We start from the raw sequence: 19,168 nt of genomic DNA on the forward strand, positions 1-19,168 counted from the left end.
TCGAAAACAAAGGATGGTGAATGAATGTCACCTCATTCGAGAATATAAAACCCCTATATGCTCGTTTTCTCCTTGATGTAATGGCCCATAACATAGTTCCTTAAACATTTTAGGGGTGTTTCATAGTATTATTTTCTTTTATAGGCTTTGCCAAATAAATTAAACTAATGCGCCTGTAAGAAAACGGATAGACTCCATCAAGACTTCAGCATGAGTTTTGTGCAGTGTGCTCCTGCAGTGTACAGGAGTACGGACCATCCATACTGGAGTCAGGGTGTGACATAATAATATTGCTGAATAGCTGTCATGCAGAACAAATGCGGGCAATCACACTGTTTCTGGCTCTATGGCAAATATTAATATACAACATTTAAGAGCATGGTAAGTTAAATCGGCCAAAGGTCCTCTGGCTATTTGCCAGACAAAGGTGCAAATTTTCTCTTCCCCACGGCCAAATTCAGTCGGTCAAGGGTTTTGCAGAACTCCACTGATGATGTGGATCTATTAAATCACTGTGGTGCCTTCATGGGGATGAAATCGATTTGGGAGAATCTGAAAATCTGGATGATGAGGGGGATCTATCTGATGCTGAGCCTCGACCTCCAATAGGTCAACCGATTCCTGGCAGCATCCCTAGTAAATTGGCTCCTATGGACGTCGATGAGAATAATGTTTCAGTCGCACAACTGCCTCTACTAAGAAAGTTTTGGCTGGCACTAGGATACCTGCAATGGAATCAAAGCTGAACTGAGATTGATAGAACTTCTAACTTGCAAAATCTTTGAATACAGGGCTCGGGGACCAGACTCTGGAGCAAGCGCAAGTGTCGAATCCACCCATTAATATAGATGATTTCCCAGATGTGAGTGGTGGGGAGAGCAGGCAGAGCAGTATAATCCCTGGTGGTATCACGGCTAGCTAGGCGGTGGATGGCATCTTCTATGATAGTGATGTATGCACCCTCTGAAGCTGAGTTAGGTTGCAAAACCTTTGTCCACTTCAAAGGTAGTAAGTTTCGCTTTCGATGCCAAACACCTAAGACTCTGGCTATGGTGGAGAAACCATGATTTTACCCAGGATCAGGCGAAGGGCTTCCTTTCTAATATCTGCCGGAACCTGTTAGTGCTCTGGGCACAGGTTCTTACTAAAGACCTTCCCGCCTGGGAAAGTACCAGTTGGTGAGAAGTTCCCATCTATCTGAATAAACTGTTCAAATCTTGGGAAAAAGAACTTTTGTAGTCAACCGCCCATGGGGCCAGGGTTCTCTTTAAAGAACTCCAGGACTTTGGAACAGTTCTGCCAGATCCCATGGACTGATCTAACAAAACCATTAGCAGGCTTCACAGAAGTGATGAAGAAAGGCAAAAATCTAGCAAATACATGCCGTTCATGCTTTTTTCTTGGACACTCCTTACCTTGCCGACACCCTGTGTGTTCAGGAGTTCAGTGACTATTAATGTCCTGCATTACAACCTTGACGTGTGGAATCTCAGGCATACAGCTATGACCAGCAAGAGATTCAGTGCTCCTAGGTTACAAATGCAGACATGAACTAATCTTCATTCACCTTCTGGAGGCAGAGCGTCCAAATTAAAACTTAGACATCAAGCCCCTGAAGTGTGACCCCAGTCTATGCCAGTAAAGGGCTCCTCTTCTTCTCCCCTATGTGTAGTGACCTCTTCCCCTAGGGACCCACAAGTAACCAAGCTGAATAATATTGCTACCGAGGTATCAAATTTGAGAGTTACTAGGATATGACCGAAGACCCGGTAAGCATGGGAAGAAGCAACAATATAAGAAGGCTTTACTAAGCACCAACTCTTCCCTGCGCCAGACCCAGGACCATCCCTCTTCCCAGAAACAATTCCCTATGCCACTCTCAGCCATCCTTGAGAAGAGCAACACTGCCATCTCAATCCCAATTTCAGGCAGTTCCAGGAGGCTCCGGGCAGTTGTGGAAGGCGGATCCTTTCGAGGAAAAAGAAAGAGTGCGGGAGGACAAGATTGGTGGTAGATGTCCAATTCAACCAATGAGACATTTCAGGTTGGGGCAGACTGGAAGAGGTTCAGGAAGCCTGGAAAGTGTCATGGGCCTATCAAGTGGTATCAAAAGGTCTGCGCGGGGATTGGGATTGGAAGGGCCCCTTCCGCAGTGGAATTCATCAAGCGCGGCAGAAGTCGATCCCTATTTGTTGTGAACAAAATGCTAATAAAGGACAGAATAAATGCCACTTTATCCGGTTCAGGGGAGGCTTTCAGTGTTCCTAAGGGACTCTCAGGAAAGGTCATTCTGGACCTCTCTGTCCTCAACAAAGCAATAAGCTGTCCCAAATTCAAATGCTGACGATGAGTCTTAGATAAGACATACCTTGCCAAAGGACAGCTACACCTCTTCTATCGACTTGAAAGGCGCATATTGGCACATTCCAATCCAACCTCATTTTCGCCAGTATCTAGGATTCTGTCTGGGTCGCCAGTCGTACAGATTCAAAGTGATGCCATTCGGCCTCAATGTAGCCCCCAGAGTGTTCACAGTGACCAAAGTAATCTTAGAACAACTAAGACTACAGGGTGAATGTCATGGCGTGTCTGGGCGACCAGGCTTGATCGCGGAGATGTCGATAGAAGAAATTAATCTAGGCGTCCGAATAGTGGTTCCAGACCTTACAGGACTTGGGTTCCTAATCAACTGGGAAAAGTCCGGCTGAAGCAAGAAGGAAGTTCAGATGGCTAGGCCTACAATGGTGTCTAGAGAATTGGAAAGCTAGCCCCTACCAGACCCCTCCGAGTCAATAGTAGATCAGGTAAGGGTTCAGAAAGCCAGAGTTTTCCAGAGGAAGACCTAAAGTGCTGGAATAAACTTCTGTGCGCTCAATAATAGATCAGTCTTGAAAACGACTTTGAGGATTTGAACTGGATTCTCATTTTCAAGCAAACAAATCATTCAGAGACCACAAGGTCCCGATGAAAAGGAGGTGCAAGACAATGCTCAAACCGTGGGCATCAGATGAGCCTAAATCTTCAGTCGGCTAGTCCGAAACCAGTCTCGGTGACCATTCACTCCCAGGCCGCTGGCGAAGGGCGGATGTAGAGGACCTCGAATCAGAACAAAGTGTCGGAAAGTGGTCGGAGCTCTCAAATCTTGCCATATCAATATCAAAGAAGTGATGGCAGTGCTGCTGTCCTCAGGGACTGAAACCCAAGAGGATCTCTCATTCGGTTGTTCATAGACAACAAGCGGTGGTACAATGGCAGGCGTGGGGATCAAGGTCAAAGCCATTGAATCATACAGTGTTGGGGATCATGAGATTAGCTCGAATTGAAGAAATGGACTGTCAGCAGCCCGCTGCGGGAGCTCAAGAATGTCCTAGCGGACTCCCTCTCAGATTCAAAGCCCAGGAAGGGAGTGGGGTGGGCAACCGGTCATTCAAAGGATCCTCCAAGATCTGTATCTTCAGGTAGATCTGTTACTTAACCTGTGACAATCACAAATTACCGAATTTTTGTCACTATCGACCTTCGAGCAGTGGCAGGAAGTGGCGCTTCGCTGGACTGGAACCTGCTGGGGAACATTTATCTGTTTCCCAATGAATTTATTAATGAAGTATTTGCAACTCCTCAAGGAGTTCAAGGGAGGAGTGATTGGCAATGTGGCCAAACAGCCCTTGGTTTCCAGCCTGAAAGCTGACTTTTTCCCAGCAGGTTCAAGGGATAACTGTCTACGCCTCCTCCTTTCCTGGCGGGAAGCCTTCCATGTGGACTTTCTCAGATCCCTGTGCTTCATGGAATGGTCACATGAAGTCAGGGAATTCTTAATCACTAATATTAAGGGGAAATCTGCCAAAGAGTATCAGTCATTGTGGAACAAATTTGTCTCATTTGTTAGGGACCGTAAACCAACTACCATTGATAATAACTTCATGGGGGAGTTCTATTAAAAATCACAAGGCGGCCCTTGCGGTTCCTTTAAGGTACGGATTCAGAGTAGAGGTGCATTCAAGAAGTGTTTGAAATGATGATGGAAATCAATGGCTCTCCACAGGCGAGTGAACAACCATGTGAATTATACTAGGTTCTAGATATAGTCTAGCTGCTCTACAGACAGGCAGTCAGCAATAATATAAAATTTTCGTTAGAAAAAACGTTGTTTTGATGGGCCTGGCGGTGGGGCAGATCGTGGGAATCCATGCGCTTCAAGGAAGATCAGTTTTTGTTCTTTCGGAAAAAATAAAGTAACCTTTTCATTCCTAGATTTTTGCTAAAATGAAATTTGTTTCATGAACGGAAACTCATAGTTATCCCTTCTTGCCCTCTAATCCAGAAGCTGTGTCCAGTGGCCACAGTGAAAAAGTACCCAACCAATCGCTCCAACCATATCACGCAGGGCATTCCCCTCTTTTGGTACCAAGCAGAAAGCACCCCGCTTTGCCTAGAAGCCTCAGAACCAGCATTTGTAAATTAATTTAGATATATGCCAGGATCAGACCAAAGTCACATGACCTCCGTAAACACGCAGCCTCACCTTGCCTTTTGAGTAGCTTTGTGTATGGAGGACGTATCCAGAAATACAGGGTGAATCCCGGGCATAGGTGTTTGTCAAACACTATGTTAAGAAGTCACGAGTGTCCAGACTGCGTGCACATCCCTCGGCAAAGGATTGTAGGGAAGAATGGGATGCCCGGAAGGTGAATTGGCTGGCAGAGAACTCTTCCTTTAAAATTAGTGAGTTTTAAACCAGTTGGTTATTTTTTACCTATTATAGTCTTTACATGCTCTTCACCAAAATCTATTTCTTTTGCTCTTCACTAATACACAGTCTCTTCGGAACAGCTTAAAGGAGTGAGCTGTACAGCATAAGAAAAGTTTTAGATTTGGTTTGAACCAAGGGAGCGAAAAAGCTTTGGTTAGGGATAATTGTCTAAAGTCCATCCTCCCTGTCAAATGATGTTGTGACTTTATAAATATACAAAAAGCCTCTTTAAAATGTTCTCTGGTACACCTGCATGAGGCTCTCACGGCTCCCTTTGACTAAAAAACGGGGTTTGAACCTGAAGGGAAATGAAAACCCTATTTTAGTCTGGGAGCCTTGAAGCAGACCCCAGTTAACAGCATATTGGGTTATGCCCACCCCTCCTCAAGTAGGTTCCTTCACGTGGTGAGGGTAAGGGGCTAGCTTTTCTTCTTCGTTCTTATGAAGAATGAGAGCCAGCTGACAGACCCACCTAAACCTTTTACGGTTAAATGGCGTGGATATTTTCACTTTATTACAAATTTCTTGGACCTGGTAATGGGAAAGGTATCATAGCTGGGATTGGGTTTATATCCTTACTGAGGGTGGCACAGTTGCTGGCCAGGCTACTGAAAAGCATTGGATGTTAAATTTAGTTTTTAACTAGGCAGTTTCCTCAGAGTTATCCTGGGAAAAGGTAAATGGAAACTGCCTACGTATTCAGCGAGTCAGTGCTGAGGAAGGCCTGGCGTCAGTCTAGCTTCTCATGGAGACAGAGTGCATCGTACCCCTGGGTGATGTGCTGGCTATGCCACTGGAAGTCATCAAGTTATGGTTAAAGCGTTCGTTTGTTTGCCTTCATGGGCATGTCATAGAAGGTTTGAATTATTAAATTTGAGTACAGGTTGTGACATTTCAGAATTAGATTCCCGTGTGCTCAGATCCACTTTTCTGGAGGACTCTGTGACTGCCTGTGAGGTGAGCTGGAACTGAATGGGTTTAATTAACTTTGTTTAACATGTACTGATTCTTTGCAGCTACCATGCTGAATATCTTTTCTCCATTTATTTTTTATCTGCTATGTCTCCTGATTTTTATTGAAGTTTGATTTTTACCCTTTTTAATTTTGTGCATTTCTTTTTGGGGTTGGTAATATGAGAAAACATTCCATTTATTTTCTCTGTGCCTGTTTTAAAAGTTGTGTTTTTTTCCCTTTGTTTACTCAGATGTATTGAATTGAGTCAGTATAAATGGAGGAATGTGACTATCATGACTATTGGTCGTGGTGACTTATTTTGACTCTTTTGTTGTAAAGACTCAACTGGTGGACAATGATATTGCTGTTATATTTCTTACTTGGTCAGTTGGGTTAACAGTTCTGGGATGCAGATATTCCATTTCATTTCCTATTTTGATTCCAATCTACTTGCCATGTTAGATTACTGAATAAATTATATTTTTTTGTAGTCATGTTTTTGCTGTTCTTCCTTAGTTCAGTTAGTGACTTAGGTAATGAGAGAGAGAGAATGTGCTGACCCAGTACACAGGCTGACCTCATTGCTACCATGGTATCTTTGAGATATAAGTCGATAGGACATTGATCTTAAAACAGATGTGGAAGGAGCAGGACTTATCTGACCTTATATAATAGGACATAATACATACATACACATTATGCAGGAAATTTGCATATTCTAGGTATTTTTCACTAATTACTGTATTTCCATATAATTTTTGTGACTAAATGGATTTTTGTTATAAAAACTATTAATATACTGAGGTATAAGCATTTTTAGGTGTTTTGGTGTTTGAACTATCAAAATAGGCAGTTATAAATATTTTAGAGGGTGTCAAGAGTTTACGGATTTAAGCTATTCATGGGGATTGTGGCACACATCCCCTGTGAATACCGGGGTTGACTTCTTACCATGTGCATATGCATATCTTCCTCTTCCAGTCTAGAGATGTACTTAACCCCAAAAGCCGAGCCTCTATTTACAAAAACGTCTCCCGATGCCGGGCGGCGTTAGGGAGTTAGCAGAAGCGGAAAAAAAGTTTTTTTAAAAATCACAGCACGCTTAGTTTTTAAGATTAAGAGTTCAATTTGCTCCTTTTTTGTCATTGCCTGAAGTTTAGTATGCAACCATCAGAAATGAAAAAATATCATTACCATATATAAATATTGAAATATATGACAGTGCAAAAATAATTTTTCATATATAATTTTATACAAATCGCGCTGTGAGCAAAGCGGTTAAAGCTAACGGTTATTTTTTTTTTTCTTTGTATTGTACATTAAATTGCAATGATTTTGGTATATAACAAATTTTAAAACGATCAAAGCAACACAGAGAAAAAATATTATCACAAAATGATGCATGAATTCGTAACACGCCGACGTAAAAAATTTTTTTCAAAAATTCACTATAAATCGAAATATTGTGCTAGAGACTTCCCGTTTGTTGAAAAAATGAAGCTAATTGATTGAATATTACTAGACTGTAAAGTGTTTTAGCTTACATTGCAGTTTTGACCATTTCGGTCGAGTTAAAGTTGACCAGTCGCACTTTTTCTATTTATCGTGATTTATGAAAATATTTCAAAAAACTGATAAAAAGGAACAACCATGAGTTATTTTCTGTTGTATTGTACATGAAATTGCGCACATTTTCATATAAAAAAGTTTATGTAACGACTAATATAAAACGGTGCAAACATTACGACAACGTGACAAAAGAATTTCTGAGATGTTTGGCTGAGTTACCGCGCGGACGTAAGGAAAATGTTTTTTTCAAAAATTCACCATAAATCGAAATATTGTGCTAGAGACTTCCAATTTATTGCAAAATGAAGGTAAATGCTTGAATATTACTAAAATGTAAGAGTTTTAGCTTACAATTGCGTTTTTCGACCATTTCGGTCGAGTTAAATTTGACTGAAGGTTGAAATTGCCGACTAAAGGTTGAAATTTTGGCAGGTATCATGATTTATGTGAAAATATTTCAAAACTGATGAAAGCTACAACCATGAGCTATTTTCTGTTGTATTTTACATGAAATTAGCACATTTTCATATATAAGTTTATGTAACGACTAATGTAAAACAATGCAAACATTACGACAACGTGACAGAAAGAATTTCAGAGATGTTCGGCTGAGTTACTTTGTGTGAGACGAAGGAAAAAGTTTTTTTTTTTTTTTTTTTTTTTTTTTTTCAGAAATTCACCATAAGTCGAAATATTGTGCTAGAGACTTCAGTTTGTTGCAAAATGAAGTTACATGATTGAATATTACTAGAATGTAAGAGTTTTAGCTTATAATTGCATTTTTTACCATTTAAATGGGTCGAGTTAAAGTTGACCGAAGGTTTTCAGATCTCGTTCCTAAAAGCCTTAATGACGTCACTTGAGTGTGTCATGTACTACTGGAATCCCTCAAAATTTGCCCACTCTAATTTCAGAGACCATTCAGATTGGTTTCCTCTCTCTCTCTCTCTCTCTCTCTCTCTCTCTCTCTCTCTCTCTCTCTCTCTCTCTCTCTCTTCAAAAGAGAATAATTATTAACAGAAAGCGTTAGTGTGGTCACTAGTATTAGTCTTAGCTTTTGAGATCTGAGTGTAGGAAAAGTGTAAAAATTTGGTGGTAACGGCACCCAAATAAAAAGTGTGTTTTGTGAATCTAAAGCAGCTGCTGATTTTATAAAGGTTTTCACAAGCTTGTGTAAGGTAAAGTGAATTTTGCTTATTATTACCATGGTATAATAAGGTATATTGAGAAAATTTTTGCCTTGGTGAAATTTTATGGATAATTTTTTTGTGTGTTCTTGTGTTTGCAATCTCTTGATTTTTCACATTTTATATAATGATTTAACATTTATTTACTTAGCATTTTAAATATTTCTTAACACTTTCATGTCCAATTGATTTAATAATATGCAATATCACCCTTTCCTGACTGACGTAATTTTACGTAAAATTTATCGAATTTTTCTGACGTGTGGTAGTGGTAAATTTTTTTTTATTTTCGGACAGTTGGTGGTTTCATACGCTAAAGCATACCTTGGGCCCGTAACTCTGGCATCAATACGCCAGCCAAGCAGTTCCTATACTGCGCATGTGCAAATCCCTGGCATAGTAAATTTCTCACAATGAAATCAGCTGATCCTACCCACGCTTCTCTCTCGTATCTTATATTTTTTTTATAAAATGTAGGATTACATTATTGGAAACACTCTGTTTGTACCCTCTTTTCTATAAATTTTTTTAGTTCCTGTGCTGTGCATGCGCCAAATCCCTGGCATAGTAAAATTCTCACAATGATATCAGCTGATCCCACCCATGCAGGCCTGGCAGGCCACACTTCTGTCAGAGACCATGCGCGTATGCAGGTTGTAAACACGTGTGGTTGTTTACATACAGTGATGTCAATAGAGAACAGTTTCCAACATGCTTTCGCAAAGTTTTAACAGTAAAACTAGTGGAAAACGTTGCTAGTGCGTCACATAAGAGACGTCTGGATTTTAGGCAGGGCTCTGAATCTCATTTTCATTATTATATATATCGATATTTAGAGAATTTTGTTGGCTTTCTCATAAAAATAATAATTCATTCGCCTAACTGTTATAGCTTTTGAGCTACGAACGATAATGTTGATAACTGGAAAATTTTTTTCGTTTTCGATCAGCTTATAACATCAAAATGAAACTGTTGCCGTTACCAAAGCCATTTTTCTTGACTCTCACTTTATTCCTCAACCTTTTCTCTACATTTTTGTATATTTACAAAGTAATTTCTATGAAAAATATCCGAGCTAGGGCTCTTCAAAAAAAAATTTCTGGCGATAATTCTCACCGTATGCCGGGCAGCGTGCTCTGTTTCTTACCCTATTTTCTATCAATTTTTCACCAACTGAACATATTCGTTTTTCATTCTTTTTATATGTCGATATTTAGGAATTTTGTTGGCTTTCTCATAAAAATAATTAATTCGCCTAACTATTATAGTTTTGAGCTACGAACAATAATGTTGACAATGGTAACTTTTTTTCGTTGATCAACTTATAACGTCAAAATGAGACTGTTGCCATTACACCAAAGCCATTTTTCTTAACCTCCTTTATTCTTCAACTTTTCTCTACATTTTCGTATATTTACAAAAGTAATTTCTATGAAAAATAACCGAGATAGGTCTCTGCAAAAAAAATTTTTTTGTAGCGATAATTCTCACCATACGCTGGGCAGAGCGCTCTGTTTCTTACCCTCTTTTCTATCAATTTTTTCACCAACTGGACTTATTCGTTTTTCATTGTATTATATGTCAATATTTAGAGAATTGTGTTGGCTTTTCTTCAAAAATAATTCATTCGCCTAACTGTTATAGCTTTTGAGCCACGAACGATAATGTTGACAACGGAACATTTTTTCGTTTTGATCAACTTATGACGTCAAAATGAAACTGTTGCCGTTACCAAAGCCATTTTTCTTAACTTTCCCTTTATTCTTTAACTTTTCCTCTACATTTTCGTATATTTACAAAGTAATTTCTATGTAAAATAACCGAGATAGTGCTCTTCAAAAAAAATGTTTCTAGCGATAATTCTCACCATAGGCGGGCAGAGAGCGCTCTGTTTCTCACCCTCTTTTCTATCAATTTTTCACCAACTGGACTTATTCGTTTTCCATTGTTTTATATGTCGATATTTATGGAATTTTGTTGGCTTTCTCATAAAAAAACAATTCATTCGCCTAACTTTCGTAGTTTTTGGGTTACTTAACGAAAATATAAAAATAAGTAAAATTTTTTTTTTTCGTTAAATAACTCGCATGTTTCCATATTTAGAGGACTGGGACTCTTATTCTGACTATTCCACCATAAAATATAAACATTTAGAAAAAAGGACAGCAAAATGAACTTTTGTTGGCATAAAATATCTATTTTTGCTGAATTTTTTCGAAATTATTTTTTCCCATTATCAACCCGCTCCCAGACACCTTTGGGCTCAGGTACGCTCAGTGATATAGTAAATATACAGATGGGAAAGGGTTAATAATTTAACATTGCTTACTTGATTCAATTTTCATTTATTAAGATTTTCTTTTCAAATCTTGAGTTATTCTTTACAGTTTAAATTCTGCTTGATGAACTTAATAATTTCTTGATAAATTAAAGTGTTTGTGATTTAGTTTTGTTTAACTCAAGAATTAATTAAATTTTGTGTTGTTTTCAAGTAATAGTAAATTTTTCAGATTGTGAATTCTAATTATAAATTTTGAATTTAAAAATAAATTTTTGTATTTAAAATTTTTGTATTTAAAATAAAAAAAAAAGTTTTTCATAAATGAAAAACTTTTTTTTTCACATATTTACCACCAGTGAATAGGATTAATTGTGTGAATAAGGCAAAGCGATAAATATGTTTTGTTCCTTTAGTTTTGCTGAAGTGAATTAAGACCAGGGAAACAGTTAAAGTTGTTTGATGGAGTGATGCCTTTTAACTCTAGTGTATTTCATGTTTAATTGTTGATTCCTCACACTAGTCTTGATAAACTTAGTTTGATTTTTTCATCTGATTAATGAGCTTTTTAAGGGATCACTGTTACCTTTAGAGTACTCCGTCATAATTCTTATATTGTTATGAGAGTTCAGGTATCTGGCTAAAGTGAGTAAATTTTCGAAATCTGTGATTAGCTGTGTAATAACCAGGTACTTGTATGTTTCATGACAATATATATATATATATATATATATATATATATATATATATATATATATATATATATATATATATATATATATATATATATATATATATATATATATATATATATATATATATATATATATATATAGATCTTCTTTAGAGACATTTTAAAATGCCGTAATATTTTACCTGGTGAATAATCCATGTTAATGTCATAAATGACTAGTATGAATTTGCTACCCTCTAGTGATACCTATTGACTATGTTGTAATTATATTTGAATATTAATTTACATTTGAACATGACTTGTTTGTGAATGTGTTTTCCAGTAGTTGGAAACTTACTTTTAGTGCGATACAAATAAGTGTACATTGCTGTAAAGTAATTCCCCAATAAATATTTTCATTTTTGTGGGTTTCAGGAAAAGTAGTGAATGGGATGCTGCAGCCACCAATTTTGTACAGAATGTTTTCGAGCACAAGCACAGTGTGAACTTTGTTCCAGTTAAATATGATAGTGATGGTATGTAAAATGTTGAATTTGTAACCAAGTTTGCAAAATGTGTACCTTGCAGTACTTTTTATCTGAATTTGCTCCACCACAAATCCATCACTTACAGTAAGCCTTTATCTTTGCTGTAAAATCATCCATAGGGCTTTAGTATATGTTCAGACATTATTACACTTAGCCATTACTTTAGGTGTACTCAAGGCATTATAGCAGTCTTTGGGGGGAGGACTGTCTAGTTCATATCACCAGTTATGGCAAGGAGATGCAGTCCTGAGAGCAATGGCCTGCTTTCAGGCATACAGTGTAAAATCCTTATTAATGGTAAAAATTTAATGAAAACATTTGCCCTTCTTTCCTCATAGGTGGCATATGTTGCGTGCCTTACTCTTATGCTCTCTGTGGACCACTTTAAAGCCATGCATGTAGCTCCAGGAGGAGGGTGCCTGCTTGGGAGTAATTGAAATTATCATGTGTTGTTGCTTTGTGAAGAGGTGGGAGACACTGCGGTTTGTTGAATGTTTGCCATTCAGCACTGAGTTCTGTTAGTTTAGTGATGTGAGTTGTTAAAGGTTAAGGAAGAGTTGTTAGGTTGGATTCCTTCGCTGGTACTCCTAAAACTTGGAACATTAGCATGAGGCCCTTTTTTTAAATCTGCTCAATTACTAGATTGCAGGTCAGATGGTCATATAGGTACTTCCAGGTGTCAGGTTTTAGGTTACTGACTACTATCCTGCATTTGTAAACAGGATTGAACGGAGAGTCATTGCAAGTGCCTTGCATTGCAGTGGAAAATGTTGCCAGATGAAGCAGAACTGATTCGTTCTTTTTTAGCTGTGGCAGGGTATGCTAAGTGTTGTAGGTGGGCTTTGAGACCATCTTCATACACAGCTCAAAAATATGCAAGTAGTCCCTCAATTATCCATTTTCACCCAATCCGACACGTGACACTATCTGGAGGGCTCCAGCACCACAATATACATGCTATTGTACAATTCATAAAAATTGAAAGAAACTGTACTTTTTATGTTTGACAAGGTAGCTAAGGAAGAAAGATTCGTTTGTGACACTGTACTGGCATCAACAAGCTGAGATCGAGTTATGGGAGGAATTTGTAGGGTGGGAGTGGGAAGGCCCAGCAGGATAGGTGGGGAGGGTTGGCATTGCTGCACCAGAAAGAGGTGGTAGTAAAAGAGCTTACAGGCAGAAGCCTGCTGAGAAAGGATTATTGTTGGAAGGGGTTGAGAGTCTGCGGATATTATTTCTGGGGTGGGAAGGACGTCTGGAATGGTTGTGGAGGGATAGGCAGGCATTTAACTTTTGGAGAGCTTTTGTTATTGTAAAAAATACTTTGTTTTTTCATATTCATTGATATTAATTTTAAATAAGCTTTTTGAAAAATGAATCTTACCTCTCCATTACAGTATATAGTTTTACTTCTGTACCAGAAGGAGTTCAACAGATTGTAAAAGGAAAACAAGAACACAGTTTCTCTGAATATCCATATCCCCACCCCCACCAGAGGACCAATAGGTACAAACACTTGCAAGCCAGTCAATCTAAATCTGTTGCCGGTTTCAATAGGAGATAGACAGATTGTTAGATGTACCAGTATTGTGTTCAACAAAATTGTTTTTGTTTTGGATTTTCTTTTATTTTATTTTTATTTTTGGATCAGTAAGAACATGTAAGGTAAGAGTTGCTATAATATGCTTTATTCCATCTTAATTAACCCTTAAACGCCGACTGGACGTATCGCACGCGTCGACTAAAATTGTCTGTCGGGTGCTGAGTGGATATACCGTACATCGACTACAAAAATTTCAACCTTTGGTCAACTTTGACTCGACTGAAATGATCGAAAAACGCAATTGTAAGCTAAAACTCTTACATTCTAGTAATATTCAATCATTTACCTTCATTTTGCAACAAATTGGAAGTCTCTAGCACAATATTTCGATTTATGGTGAATTTTGAAAAACTTTTTTCCTTACATCCGCGCGGTAACTCGGCCGAAAATTTCAGAAATTCTTCCGTCATTTTGTCGTAACTTTTGCACCATTTTATATTAGCAGTTACATAAAGTTTTATATATGAAAATGTGCACAATTTCATGTAAAATACAACAAAAAACAACCCATGGTTGTAGCTTTTATCAGTTTGAAAATATTTTCATATAAATCACGATAAGTGCCAAAATTTCAACCTTCGGTCAACTTTGACTCGACTGAAATGGTCGGAAAACACAATTGTAAGCTAAAACTCTTACATTTTTGCAACAAATTGAAGTCTCTAGCACAATAATTTGATTTATGGTGAATTTTTGAAAAAACTTTTTCCTTACTTCCGCGTGGTAACTCGGCCGAACATCTAGAAATTCTTTTCGTCACTTTGTCGTAATGTTTACACCGTTTTATATTAGTTGTTACATAAGGTTTTATATGTGAAAATGTGCACAATTTCATGTAGAATACAACAAAAATAACTCATGGTTGTAGCTTTTTTATCAGTTTTGAAATATTTTCATATAAATCACAATAAATAGAAAAAAATTCTACCTTCGGTCAACTTTAACTCGACCGAAATGGTTGAAACTGCAATTGTAGCTAAAACACTTACAGTCTAGTAATATTCAATCAATTACCTTCATTTTTGCAACAAACTGGAAGTCTCTAGCACAATATTTCGATTTATGGTGAATTTTTGAAAAATACTATTTTTTACGTCCGGCCCTTACGAATTCATGCATCATTTTGTGATAATATTTTCTCTGTGTTGCTTTGATCATTTTACAATTTGTTATATACCAAAATCATTGCAATTTAGTGTACAATACAAAGAAAAAAATAACTCATTATCTTTAACCGTTTTTGCTCACAGCGCGATTTGTATAGAACTATATATGAAATTTTTTTTTTGCTGTCTATATTTCAATATTTATATATGATAATATTTTTTCATTTCTGATGGTTGCATATTAAATTTCAGGCAATGACAAAAAAGGAGCAAAAATTAACTCTTAATCTTAAAAACTAAGCATGCTGTGATTTCTAAAAAAAAATTTTTTCCGTGTCGGGCGCTAACTCCCAAACGCCACTGGCATACGGCAGACACTTTTGTAAATAGAGGCTCGGCGTTTAGGGTTAATCAGCTCAGTGGTCTGGTTAAAGTAAGATATCCTTTTTTTGTATTATAAATTGCGATCATAGCGATCAGTGTTTTGGTTTGGAAATCGATTACGCGGTATGTTTATTTCACCATATTTAACTCAGTTCAGAGCACTTTTCTTGCTTCTAGTTAGCATAAATTAATCTCAAGATACTTTATTTATATGGGTTAAGGTTATTTTTCATTATATGAAGTGTTTTTAAGTCGAAATATAACTTAAGTACGTCTTGTTGTGAATTTAATTTAGCTATTTTTGTTAATAGATGACAGCCATTTGAGGACATTTTTTTTTTTTTTTTTGTAAAAAAAAAAATAAAATCAAGATTCTGTTTGCTATTTTCACTTGATTTCATCATGATACAAGCTTTACGTATTTATCGTTTACGGTGTAAAAATAGCAGTACAGTAATATGTTTTCTTTCATGCCCAGTAATTTTGATTAAAATACTTTCTCTCCAATTTTAATTATGGTCGAGTTTCATCCATGTTGCCGATGCACGATAATTTGTAGTCACTAGCAGCTTGAACATTGTTTTTCTCTGCTTCAGTTACAACTTGCAGCTTAAATTTAGCAGTATATTTCCTTGCCAATCTTTTATCCATACCGAGTAAGGGCATAATGTAAAAATATATCAGTCCTATTCTACTTAACGTCATTTTGTACTATAACTACGGTAATTGTTTATTACCATACAATGCTTGAAATACAAGCAAAACAGCTGTTGCTATCCAATTTGGTTCGGTTGTAAGCAAAACAACAGTTTCTTGTTTGGTTGTTTATGGCTGTATACATTTACGCAAGAGTATAACGTTACTAACAATACTTGTATCATTCTCTTTTATTTTTTAACTAGAAGATGGGATAAAGAGATGGAGGAAAAGAAGTTGGTCTATTGTAATTTGGTCTCTTGCTGCCTGATTGTGTTCTGCTGTGTATGCCAAATGAAATTTTAAAATATATTATAAATATTGCCATATCGGTATTAATTTTTACCCCATCGTAAAATCAATTATCGTAAAGGTGAATAATATTAACTCTAGCACTACCTGTGTACCTGCGTATTTAGTTTTATCACAAAAAGTGCATTTAGTCATGAAAATGACATGAAAATACAGTAATTAGTGAATATTTCTCAGTGAAAATTTTCACGAATGGGCAAATTTTAAGTGAATAATGTATATATATTTTCCATAGAGAAGTCCACAAATAGGACGAATCATGAGACCATGAATACAGGGGTTTGCTGTATTACAGTACACGACTGATTTTATTAATTTTAGTTATCAAAGGCTTGCTTTGCAGACATTATCAAGTTCTCATCATGCCACTCTTTTAACATTTATTCAATTCCAAGACCTCTTTAGATTCTGCTGTTATCACTAAGTTATCTAACAATGGCAGCATTCAGACATCCTTTTCTCCACTTTTTTGCAACTTCCCCTATTACTAATATGAACATTTGCCTCTTCTTTTCTTATGATACACTACCTGTAAACATTGTTAGATTTGCCAAGGTTACCAGAATCCATTGGTGCCAGTGGCATTAATTTTTTAATAGTTTCTGCATACAAGCTTTTGAATTTAAATCAGTATTTGAATATTGCTTTTTGTATGTAAATCAGTATTTGAATTAATTTCTTTTTATTAAGGTGCACTGCAGGACTTAATTCATATACTTTTTCAGGTTGCTTACATGGATTATTGACTGTAAGTATGAACCTCAGTGAATGGGCTTCAGTCTTGCAGTCTTGTACATCATTGTTACCTGAACTGCTAGAAATTACAACTAAACAGAGTACCAGTAGCAAGTCTGAAAAGTTTGAAAAAGACTTGGCACAAATTTTAGTACACCTTAACTTTGCTAACTATGAACGAGAAGTTTTGGAAGATTTTGCTCGAAATAAATGTGGAGTGCAAGGTCAGTACATTTTTAATGCTAGTTTTGCTTCTTTTATTTTTTTTTTTTTTTTTTATTATTATTATTATTATTATTATTATTATTATTATTATTATTATTATTAATTAAATACTTCAATCAGACCATTGAGAAGCAGCCATCAGTTGTGAGTGATTCATTTCAAACAATGAATTATCAGCAAATGCATGGATTCACCAGGCCCTGGTGAATCCATGTATTTGCTGTAAAACATGTAGTGTCAAGGGTTATTTCTATGATTAAGCACATTTCTTATAGATAGACTTCATCTAGGCCAGAAGTCACTCTCCTCAATAATCTGTGTAATCATGAATCACACAAGTTAAATCTCAAGTCAAACTTACCACATGTAAGAGAATACAGTATATGACTTTGTGCCATCCATATGAAGTCCCAAAATTTACCATCTCTTACCTCCTCCTCACTGTCACTATTTAATGCTATACAGTATGGTCTTCAAGCAGCCCCTTTGCACTTCATTCATGGCGCATTTATTTTACTACTGTACAAACTTTCACTGACTTCTCCTGCCCTTTTGTGACTTTTCTTACCATTCATCAAAATACTAACTTTAATGGGGACATAACACACCCTTATCCCAGACCATCTTTTACACCAAACCAATAACTCTCTTAACCACATATCAGCACAGGCTTCACGGTCATCGTAAAAACTAGCAATTGCCCTAAACAAGTTACCCTGTGGACTATGCATCCTCAATGCTACATAGTATCTCTCAGTTCTTTCATATTCTTTATTCAGTTGTTTGTAAGCTTTAAACTTTTTCTCTTCCTTTCCTCAACCTCAAACAGTTTTTTCCTAACAAACATTGGGTCCACACTCCCTCTTCTTTGTCTAAACCCGCAGCCAGTACTTATGCCTTGTGCCTTTACGTGAAAGTTTTTTTGCTAAGTGGGTTTATCGCTCTGTTAGCTGATAAGGGTTGCATTTGAGTTTGATTGTCGTGGTATCATGTTTAAACCAACTCTCCTTTGAGGGAGGTGAGTTATAAGGGAAACATGTATATATTTTTAATTGAACTTGGCTTGGGGTTAACATAAATAAACAGTTGCAATTGCTTGACCAGCCATTCCTGAGGATATATAGAGAGATGGAGAAAGTGGTTTATATGCAGTACTTTTTTCAATGCTTGTTTAATGCTTACAGGTTTGCCATCTTTACAAATTGGTTACAGAAGTGACGGAAGATTGAAGTATCAGTTATCAGACTCCAAGACTCAAGACTCTAACAATGAAGAGAAAGAGCAACGTGCAATATTAAAAATTTTTTCCATTTAGCCTCTACTAATGAAATGAAGGCATTATGCAGAGATCCTTTCAGGACAACAAAAAATATCTTTTGTTGTTTATTAGCCAGCTTTTTATCAGTTTTCATGGAAGTAAAATTTTCTGGACGTAAGGTCTGAATGCCTATATGTAGCATGGTTGGACTGGTGAGTGTTTTTTTTTTTTTTTTTTTTTTTTTCCTGAAAATTTTTGTCAAGAAATTTGTGTTTATTTTTATTCCAAATTAATAATTTCCAGCTTCATAAACCATAGTCATTGTTATGCAGTTTACATAAATATCTCATTAATCAGTCAAGTCTGTGGTTTTGGATGTTACTTCAATGTTTTAATAATATTTAGAATTTCATGTTTTATATGAAGGCCAGGTATTTAAATACATTTGTGTCAGGCATTTTTTCCAGTCTTGATGAAGTACATTAGGATCATGAGAGCACTAAGTCACTTTTCCAGACTTCTATAAGGGCTCGTCCAAAGTGTTTATTAATAACATAAGATGTGAAAATTAAGCAAGGTAAAATTAAAGAAATTGAACAGTCAGTTGGAACAGATGTGAAGTAAAAGTAAAGCAATTTAGCTTGAGCCACAGGGGCACTTGATTTCTACAGAGGCCCTGTAAGATACTTTAGGTGGTACTCTTACTAAGTATCAGGAACGACAGTAATGGGAATTAAAGGTACCTTTAATTTTTGTGAAAGACAAAAATTGAAAAATATGTAACATAACTGTCAGTGTGCAACTTTTAGACAATCAAGTTTTAGTGGAAAGAAAAACAATTTTGTTGTAACCCCAAAATACAGAATCATCATATGGAAGAACCTTTTTT

The 19,168-nt window shown here is 36.6% G+C and overlaps 3 protein-coding genes across 3 annotated transcripts in view; 2 read left to right on the forward strand and 1 right to left on the reverse strand.

Annotated features, from left to right (window-relative positions):
- Positions 1-19,168, forward strand: part of LOC136825092 (uncharacterized) — a 467,192-nt gene that overhangs the window by 116,925 nt on the left and 331,099 nt on the right. The window lies entirely within an intron of this gene.
- The window catches only part of LOC136825252 (uncharacterized), a 218,875-nt gene that overhangs the window by 79,201 nt on the left and 120,506 nt on the right, over positions 1-19,168 (reverse strand). The window lies entirely within an intron of this gene.
- On the forward strand, positions 3,304-18,336 carry LOC136825083 (uncharacterized). Its single transcript, XM_067081130.1, has 4 exons — positions 3,304-3,458; positions 11,848-11,948; positions 16,787-17,020; positions 18,206-18,336. Exons 1-4 carry the CDS (start codon positions 3,304-3,306, stop codon positions 18,334-18,336), a joined length of 621 nt encoding a protein of 206 aa, XP_066937231.1.

Source organism: Macrobrachium rosenbergii, chromosome 37 (assembly GCF_040412425.1).
Source record: "Macrobrachium rosenbergii isolate ZJJX-2024 chromosome 37, ASM4041242v1, whole genome shotgun sequence".
Lineage (NCBI taxonomy): Eukaryota > Metazoa > Arthropoda > Malacostraca > Decapoda > Palaemonidae > Macrobrachium > Macrobrachium rosenbergii.